Here is a 10362-nt window from a genome sequence, read left to right on the forward strand (position 1 = left end):
ACTGGGATCCTAAGATTTATAAACGTACTTGTTTGAAGTAGCAGAACATAAATAATATCAGTATAATGTTTGTTTTCCAAATATTGTCTGAAGTTTAGAAAGCATAATTTATAAGGGTTTTTAATTTTTACATTATATTTTGGTGTGCAACACTTTGTAGGATGAGCAGTATGTAAAAAGTTTTAGATTTTTCCCCATGGAAATATTGTTTTTTGACACTTTATTTGAAACTGAAAGAAGGTTGGGCTTTCAACAACTTGTGGGAACCCTTTTAAAGATTACTAAGTTTATTTCTAGGCTCTATTGTGTGATTCAGATATTAAAACTCGCTAAATCACGTTTATCCTGAGATTTCTCGTTATATACCAGAATAGTCCATCATGTCGGACTTTTAGTAGTGAAGTTGAGAATGGATCAAGACTCATTCATCGCCTATGGCTCTAAAGTAACCCTATTTGACATCTTTAGTCACAATGCATGGTTCTCTTTCAACATTAAGTCTTCAATTTTAGCAGAATGGCGGAAGATGATAGCGACATTAATGTTAGAAAGGCAATAGAATCTTGTTGTAATGCACAGGCAATGATTGATATAAATGCTGTTCATCTCGATGGGCTTCGAACACTGTGTCCACCAAACGCCGAGTTAACCCAACACGAAATCAAAGCTCTTGAGGTAAAATTTCATCGATATTATGATAAAATTAAACTTTTAATATAATTTGGTAAATAGGAATAATAATTAACAAACCTGTTGGTGTAGTCTTTCGTATTGTGTTTAATTTGGCAGGTGGTGATAAGTAGCACTAATAGTAATACTAGTAGTACTAGGCGTATACTGTAACTTAGTTACTTAAGCCTAATTTACTAAGAATTTATTTAGATGTAAGGCTATTTCATTATTATTTCTTTTGTTTTTAAAAATATAAGTGAACTGTTAGATTTCTCACTTGGTAATCTTCTGACTCTAACTCTTCTTAATTAATGTGTCTGTCTTTTAATTTTATAGAGTTGAGCTAACCTGCTAAATAATTTTCGTTCAATTCAAAGCACTCTTCTAGATTGATTATTCATAAGAATGAGGTTCGTTAATTAATGCAGTTGTTTGTATAAGCTGTATTTTGTGTAAGTTTAATTGTACAAAAGTACTATTAGCAGCAATATTCAATACATAAAATAAATTACTGATAGAAGCTCTTAAAATATCACTATAATATATGAATGGTGATAAGTACATGCCAAAAAACATTTCAGTTATGTATGAATGCAAAAATCATGCATCCCATACATTTATATTGGACTCTGGTCCATATTATATGCTTAGTCCATATGTAAGACACACTGGGAACAGGGTGTGATTTTTGTACCAAACTTAGGCATGTTATGAAATGTAATAAATCAGGATGGCTACAAACCTGGAAAAGTCAGGAAATTTTAAAGAAAGGTTGAAAGTCAGCAAGATTAATAAATTCCCTCTAAACTTGGAAAAGTCAGGAAATTGTAGGCACCATCCTTTTCATCTCAAAACCTGTATACATATATGGAAGTCACACTGCTTAGTTATAGCAGTTACTGATTTTTTGACAGTTGTATTGTTTTATGTAGTGATAAATATTTAATTCATTATATGTGATGGTGGTAGGTTACATCATTTATTATTCTATGAATAATGATGTAATATTTGGTATTCTAATATAAATACCATTTTCTGTTCTACTATAGTGTGATATATGCTCTGAAGGTTTTATCATTATCCTTTATAAACAGATTCTAGTTGATTTTAATTTGTTAGAATTATAAGTGAAAGTTTAAATATCAGTATGTCATATGCATACATTTATAAATCTGTAAATTCTGGAGTTTTGCCGAGAAGGTCATGAAACAAAATTTAGAATTTGGCCATCGAGTAAAAGATGTTATTGCCTAGTGAAACAACATTCTAGCATTCAAGAGTCGCACCTCTAATTTGTAGTATGGGATTTGTCAGTGTGTTTGCAGTATATAGAGAAAGTTTATCAGTATTGTTTTTTATTTATATATGTTTTTGTAAATTATTATTAATTCCAACAACCAAAAAAACTTAAAATTTAAACTTGCCTACAGCATGAATTTGAATTACAGTGTGAATATCAGAAGTTTTGTTTTTCTTTGTATTCTATCTCTTAGTTTCTCTACCCTGTCATTAACTGTAGCAAAATTCTCTGTAGTGAGGTTGAAAAAGTTGAATTAAAATCAAAAATACATTCCAACAACCAAAAGAACTTAAAATTTAAACTTGCCTATAGCAGGTTGATGAACAACAACAAACCTGTCACTGGTGTCAGTGTTTGTAGAAACACTGTTGTTGTAGAGTTTTAGTCTCATGTGTTGGTATTCCAGTACATCTCTACAGGATCTTAGCAGTGTTGGACTAGTAATGTAGTAATGAGGAAAGTGAAGCTAAAGTGCTGTATCCAAAAGTGAAGTACCATGTAAACACTGCCTGTTTTTATATCTGTTTACACAGTAAACTGTGATTAATCACATTTTACAATTATATATGTCTACAAAAAATGACTATGATTATAACTTTTTCATTAATTTCACAATCTTTAAAAATTAGTGCTAAAATAGTTTAATTACAGGATTTTGCAAACACATGGTTAAAGATAGTGGTACAATCCCAGGTATGATGCAAATGAAATTGTGATTGTCAGAACTGTACAGTGTTGAGTTTGATTATTTATACCTCAGAATGTTAGTTTGATACCATTTTAAGCATATTTTAGGGCATATTTGTACATTCAAAAACTTCATAATTGTTTTGCTACAAGTTTGGTGTTGATGGTTGTTTAATTATGGTACAGCTGTACAACATATGAACTTGATTTTGTCCATTTTTTTTCCACAATGGTGGTAAAAAATAATTTGCTTTTTAAAAATGAAAAATTTATAGTAAATGATGAATCTGAAACATGAATAATTTGTTCATAAAAATCAAGTGCATTACAAGTATGTTGTACACAAAATAATAAAATATTTTCACTAAAGATTTGTCTGTTAATTTACAAAGCATTTACTGAGTCATTGTGAATGAAAGCGATTTTCATGCTAATAATAAAAAAATACTGCTTTTCATCTTAGTTTTCATATTTCATTTACATAACCTCTAGAACTTTCTAAATGAATATTGGAAGTTTTGTTTTTCTTTGTATTCTATCTCTTATTTTATCTACCCTATCAAAATTCTCTATAGTGAAGTTGAAAACTGAATTAAAATCAAAATTTTTTTTTCTACAATGACTGCAAATTGTAACATACAGTTATAATTATTTATCTTAAAAAATCTCAGACTCATTACAGTTGAAAATTGTTTTTATTTAATTTTGTTGTTTTATTACTCTTTGAACCATGTCTGACTAGTGTAACAAAGCAATAAATTACCTGGCGAGAGTTTATGCAAGTTATGGTAAACAAAGTATCGAGTTACATCAGGGAGAGATTTTTTTGGGTTTTTTTTTTTCAATAAATGTTCTTATCTAACCTAAGAAGATTATAATTAGCAAATTTTAGTTACTTTTGGTAGAAATATATAACAATAAATTTCACTTACTTTAGCCCCAAGTTGTTTTGCACTCAGGTTCATGGTTTAGTAAACCTAATTTTTCCTCCTCAGGTTCATTGTCCAAAATAATTCACATTGTTTCAAATATGCATTTTATAATATGAAATATACATTAAACATTAGATTAGAGCATCCAAAAAGTTTAATCTATTAGGCTTTTATAACAAACATATAAATATGTTAAAAGTTTCAATACATTTTGGATCAATATATTTTGCCCAGACACACATGTAAATTATTGGCTTTTCTTGCTAAAATGAAACTTACATGATACTATACTATGAGCTATACGTGACTTATGTAGTATAGAATTTGCTATTTGTATTGTTTGTAAACATTTTCAAGTAACAATGGTAGAGAGAATTATAGATATTTCCTACAAGCCAGAGGATATGGCAGGGTCCTGTCAGTGCTCATTGAACAAATATAGTGATATCTTAGTAAGGCAAAAAAATAAGTGTTTGAAATTTATATTCTGGCTTGTCGATATCTGTAGTAAGTGTTTCTAATAGGTTGAACTATCTGAAGCCCTTTTAAAGGAAGAGAAAAAATTTACAAATGAGAAGTCACAGTTTCACTATGTCATGTGACTCTGAGAGGTACTGATCGAGAATTTATTTAAATATTTCCTTTTGAAATCAACTATTAAACTTGCATTAAAATTTAAATTATAAACTGTATTTTGATGCTTAGCTTATTGACATGCATTGATAATAAATTAGTTTAATCAAATTTTGAAAGTAATTGTAAAAAGGTTGTGACATGCACACTTTGACCTACCCGTATCCATAGGGTTAAAATGAGAATACTAGAATTGTTGCTTCAGTTTGTATAGCACCAACAACAAATGGCAGATTCCTCTGTTTGTCAACTATATTTTAGCAGCTGTTGTTTTACACTTATTTTTATTATATGTTACCAGTTGTAATCTATGAATATATATGTTTTCTTATTACATAACCTACAGATGCAAGAGACCATTCGGTCTTTGAAGGCTGTCCTTCACAACAAATAAAAATTTAAACCCACCCATTACTATTCAGAAAAACATTGATTCCCTTCTTAACCTCCTGTAAAGTGCTGGTCTCCACTGTTATTCATGGCAACTCATTCCATAAACCAAGAACTCTGTTAGAAAAATAAAGGTATTGTAACTGGAGTCTACCCATCTTTTACAGATCTTAAACCTGTGTCCATTATCTTCTTACCTTCAGAATACAGTACAAAGAAGTTACAGGCCTTTATGGTATTGATCCCCTCAGGTTATTTTGTATACTTCATTAAATTAACATCTTACCCTAATTTGCTAAAGAGAAAATAAACTGAGAGGTATTAACTTATCCTAGTAAGATAACCCTTCTATCCCTCGGTTCATACTTGGAGCCTATCATTGAAACCTTTTCAGAAAATCAGCCTTAGGTAAAGAGGCCACAGTATTTCTAATTTTCATTTACATTATAGATGTAAATCACATGCTTACTAGTTAATTTCTTTTACAAGATTTTTGTAGTATTCTACCTGAATAAACATAAATAAATCTAATATCTGTTTTTATCGTAACAAGTGGCATGATAGCTAATAACTAAAAGTGTACGTTACAATTTAATGCTTGGTATTGAATACTCAAATACCTATTTAACTGCCTTTTTGTTAATCATCTTAGAGCCATGTTGAAAGTTTTTTGAGAAATAAAACTGCCAAAAATTTGATACATCATTCTTCTCAGTTACGTTGAATACTTCAGTTAGATCACCCCTGATACTTCTCTTTTCTAGAGAGAACAAGCCTCTGACCCTTCTCTTTTCTGGAGAGAACAAGCCTCTGACCCTTCTCTTTTCTAGAGAGAACAAGCCTCTGACCTTTCTCTTTTTTACAGAAAACAAATTCATTTCTTATTGGTTATTCTTAGCACAGTTATCATTGCGGTTCTTAATGCAGTGATGAAAACAAGTGTACAAGGGAGACTTTGTTCCTGTATTTTATACTGTTAATATAATGTTAGTAACTGATAAAACTGTTACTAGAAAAAATTTTTAGATATTTTATTGCTTTGTAGTTTGAATACTTGTATTCCTTGATTGTATTCTAAACACTGTTCAACCTTTCAGAATTATTCTAGATCCTGGAATCCGTGATCTCCGTTCATTGGTTTAATCTCTGTTAAAAAATAATTTTTATTCTTTGCTTATTTTTTTCATGTAATGTGAATGCTGAATTTACTTAAGATAATTTTTCATACCTGTTTTTTATAAATTGATTAGCATTACATATCTTTTTCAATCAGTCTTAGGTGTCACCTGTATTTTACTTAAAAACTTTTAATTATAGTTTTAAATATACATATATTTAGCCATTTCTAAAGTAAAATATCCCTAACACCTTTTCACACACATTCTCGCCATCGACAACATTGTACTGGAAATGAGACGCTTACAACAGTACATAGAGGACTAAACATTTCCTGGAAAATTGGACGATGTCATTAAACTCCCTTTATATATACATATATATATATATCACTCATTTGATTACACCACCATTCCCAGTTTGCCCCTGAAGAAAAAAGTTCCACCTTTTGAAAGTGCTCTAGTTATGGGTTTTTTATTAATTTCTAACATAACATAATGGTTAGGGACAACAAGAAACCTATTGGTCCATCTCAGCTCTCCCATACTCTAAACCAAGCTAAAACTATCAAATAAATAAATTAAAAAAATCTTAAACCCAGCCCTTATCATTTATATACTTATCAAGCTTTATCTTTAACTCATTTAAATTTACTGCCTCCACAACATCGGATGGCAACCCATTCCAAAGGCCAGCCATTCTGTTAGAAAAATAAAACTTTCTTAGCTGAAGATGACCTTGCCAAAATTTATATTTGTGTCCCCAAGTCCTACTATTCTCACTATTAAATATGAAAAAAGATGATGCTTTAACACTATCAATTCCCATTACAATTTTAAACACCTCAGTCAGATCCCCTCTAACTCTTCTTTTTTCAAGGGAAAACAACTTCAGAGATCTTAATCTTTCCTCACATGATAACCCCTCGATCCCAGGCACCATTCTGGTAACCCTCCTCTGAACCCTTTCCAACAATTCAGTGTCCTTCCTAAGGTAAGGAGCCCAAGACTGAACACAATACTCCAAATGTGGCCTAACCAGTGATCTATACAATGAAATTATAACCTCTTTAAACTCGTATTCAATATTTCTGTTGATACAACCTAAAAACCTATTTGCCCCACTACTAGCAACAGCACATTGCTTGGATGGGTTTAGAGGCTGTTTGATTATTCCACCAAGATCCCTTTCCTTCATAACACTATTAAGGTTATTCCCATCCAAATTATACTTATAATTCAAGTTATGATAACCCATATGCATTGTATTGCATTTATTATAATTAAAACCTACTTGCCATCTATTTGCCCAACTCACTAAATGAGTACATTAAGCTATTTAGAATAGACATTTGTGATTTCATGTTACAATTTGTACCCATTCTAGAAGGTAAAAAGCATAACTTAAATCTTATTTCCTACTTTTTTATAGTGGTTACGACGTTGGTCAATTCGATCAAACTTGTACAGAGATAAGATAGAGAAAATAACAACAGATAAATTATTAAGTTTTTCTGAAAAAAAGAAAACCTTTGATATTTATCTGCCCTTTATTAGGAGGTTTGTAGAGATTTCCCAAATGAAGTGTGACAATTTTCTGATGCATAAAGGTATTTTTAATCTTAAAATCAAAATTACTTTGCATGAGGGAAAGTTGACATTTGAAAAGGAAAAATGCATGAGCAAATCCTTAATGAAAAAATCTGATATTCTGTGTACAAAAGCCTTTTTATGTTTAATGATAATCTGTCAAATTTTGTGAAGTTATGCATACTGTATTAAAAGTTATAGTAGGAAAACTATAACAAGCACAAAATGGTTATGAGGTCGGTCCCTGGGACCAAGCCTGTAATGAAGGGCGTAATAAATGTAAGATAAGAATATGTTTGCATGTCAGGTGTGAGTGCCAACTTAAGCAGATCTTAAACTTACTGCCTTTAATTTTCATGTTTATATTTTATAGCTTTTCATTTCACAGTCAAACTGACTACCAACAGGTAAACTCTCATAGTCCCTACTAGCTTAGAAAATAAAAAAAGGTCATCTGTAGATTTTCTTTGCCCCTGAGAACACAGATCTATAACTATTTAGCCTTCTGTAGTATCTCAGAATTTTCAACCACATTGTTTCTCATTACAAGTCACTAGTATGACCTCACTTGGAATACAGTACTGTGTAAAATATTGGTCTCCGTAATGAGGATGGATATTGACTTGTTGAAAGGGGTTCAAAGGAGAGCTACTAGGATGATTCTGGTGATGGAAGGGTTATCTTACAGGGATAGGTTAAAATGTTATTTTCTCTTGAGACAAAAAGGTTAAGAGGCAGTCTTGTTGAAGTTTACAAGATTATTCAAGAAATTGGCAAGATAAAAGTTTGATTCTGTTGTGCTATATTCTGAAGATAATAGGATGAAAAGATGCAAGCATAAGATTTGGTTCTATTAAGATAGTTTTATTTTTCAGTTATGGTAACTGACTCAAGGAATGAGTTTCATTTCACAGCAGTGGAGGTCAATACCAGAGTTGTATTTGTGCATATGCTCACATTATATCTAAGAATTCTATTGGGACCCTAAGATTTTAGTGTAGAACTGACAGGAATGATTTTGTGGCAATCATGCTATGTGTACAGTTAATTTTAATAGAGGAATTGATCATTTTCAGAAAAGTAAAGGATGGTTTTAAATTTTAAATTTTTTTATTTCAAGGACAGCTTTGAAGGACCAAATGATCCCTTAGTGTCTGTATGTGTTCTAGTAATACTTCTCTTCTTGTAACCTTTCTTTTATTATTACTTCTATAATAAAATAAAAACCGCAACTAAAGACAGATTCCAAGTAAGTTAAAGAAAGTGAGAATTGTTGTACTACTATTTTATTTCTTTTTCTTCAAGTACATAATAATGACAGAAAAAATCAATTATATGGTTAACATGTCACCATGATTAGACACCTAGAAGCCATTAGACTTTTGTCAACAACAAAAATCACATTTTCATTCTTTCTGCACAACAGATAATTATTTCCAAATTTCTGTACCTCAAATATGTGTTTACTTTCTTTTCAATATTGAAGTACATTTACCAGTTAATTCTCTAATTTTTTGAATGAAGATAACATTATCTTTATTATAAAATTTTACCAGCAACTTAATATCATTGGCAGATTAAGATAACCTGTAACCTAAATTATCAGTATTTTTTTTATTTATTTAAAAATAAATATAGTCCCATGGTACTAGTTAATTAATCCAATCAGAAAATTGCCTATTTGATAACACCATCTGCTACGTAACACCAAGCTGATTTTTGAACCTGAATTTGATATGGTTAGTTATATCTTTACAACACTTTCTGAAAGACAAACATTAGACCTTTCAGTCTACTGATATCACCTCACTAGTAAAATTTAAATATAACCCCTCCTTAGTGGGCCCTCACATCCCTTAAATAATTTAATAAAAAGTTAAGAGATTTTTGAATACAAACATAACATTCCACAAGATAATAACTGAAAGGGAAAAGTTTTGTCTAGCAATCACAATGGGCCTGAGCTTCCATAGCTTGTACTTGTTTCATCTAATATTCTGAATTTAATCACCAAAAAACTCCCATGGACAATTTATCCAAACCTCTTGGGATTCCCATGTTAGATTACCTCTAGTTTTATGTAAAAGAGAAAAAAGTCTTGCCTGTTGGTGTGTTGAACTATATATGTTTTATTGAACCTCAGTTTTCAGGAAATTGGTCCCTAATAATAGATAAGTACATTAAACAAATTAGTAAATTTAAACTAATTTAAAGTCCTTGAACAAATCACCTAACCAGGCAAACCATTCTTTATGTTGAAAACTAACATAGATATAATTTTGCCAGAGAAAAAGTCTGACCATGGGCTTCCAAAACTTATAAAATATTTAATGTTTGTAACAGTGGTTCCCAACTACTGATCTGTGGATTAGTGCCAGGCCATTTGGTCTGCAAGATGGCTGAAACAAAGTGCATACTTTAAAATGTATGTACTGAAGTACACAGCATGGTCACAAGTAAATAGACGCCACCTTTTCAGAAAAAATGAAATTTTTCAGTCATATTCACATGAATTGATATATTTATAATTTAATTGATATCTAGCAGATCTTCCTTTCACTTCGTGGAGTTTGTTGATCCTTTGGGGCTTCGTGAGAATCATCTCGTCAATTTTAGGTTGTGGGATTTGGGCTCACTCTTGCTTCAAAACTTGGAGTAGATCACTCTTCAAAGTTATTTCTTGACTTGCCGGTCGAGTATGGCCCAGAGGTTTTCGATGGAGTTCATGTCAGGAGAGTGGCTCGGCCAGGGCAACTTCCGGATACCATTTTCTTCCTGCCACTTTTGGGTGTTTCTAGCAGTGTGACACAATGCTCCATCTTCCTGGAACAACGTTGTGTTATTGTCCACGAAACCCGAGGAATAAAATGGCAAGAGTCCTTCCTCCAGTATTTCGACGTATTTCGCAAAATTTATGTTGCCAGTGCACTCCACTAAGCTCGATCTCCCACCAACCCAAACAGCTCCCCAAGCCAACACTCTGAATCCATCATGCTTCACAGTTGGCTGCAACCTCTTGAGCCAAAACTCTTGGTGAGACATT

The 10362-nt window shown here is 31.5% G+C and overlaps 1 protein-coding gene across 1 annotated transcript in view; it reads left to right on the forward strand.

The window, feature by feature from the left end:
* Positions 1–348: 348 nt before the first annotated feature.
* LOC106466312 (kinase suppressor of Ras 2-like) overlaps positions 349–10362 on the forward strand; it is a 53128-nt gene continuing 43114 nt past the window's right edge. The window contains exon 1 of the mRNA XM_022394280.1: positions 349–675. Within this exon, the coding sequence (XP_022249988.1) occupies positions 517–675 (159 nt within the window). The 5' untranslated portion in view covers positions 349–516. The remainder of the gene's footprint in view (positions 676–10362) is intronic.

This window comes from Limulus polyphemus, unplaced genomic scaffold (assembly GCF_000517525.1).
Source record: "Limulus polyphemus unplaced genomic scaffold, Limulus_polyphemus-2.1.2 Scaffold2218, whole genome shotgun sequence".
Classification (NCBI taxonomy): domain Eukaryota; kingdom Metazoa; phylum Arthropoda; class Merostomata; order Xiphosura; family Limulidae; genus Limulus; species Limulus polyphemus.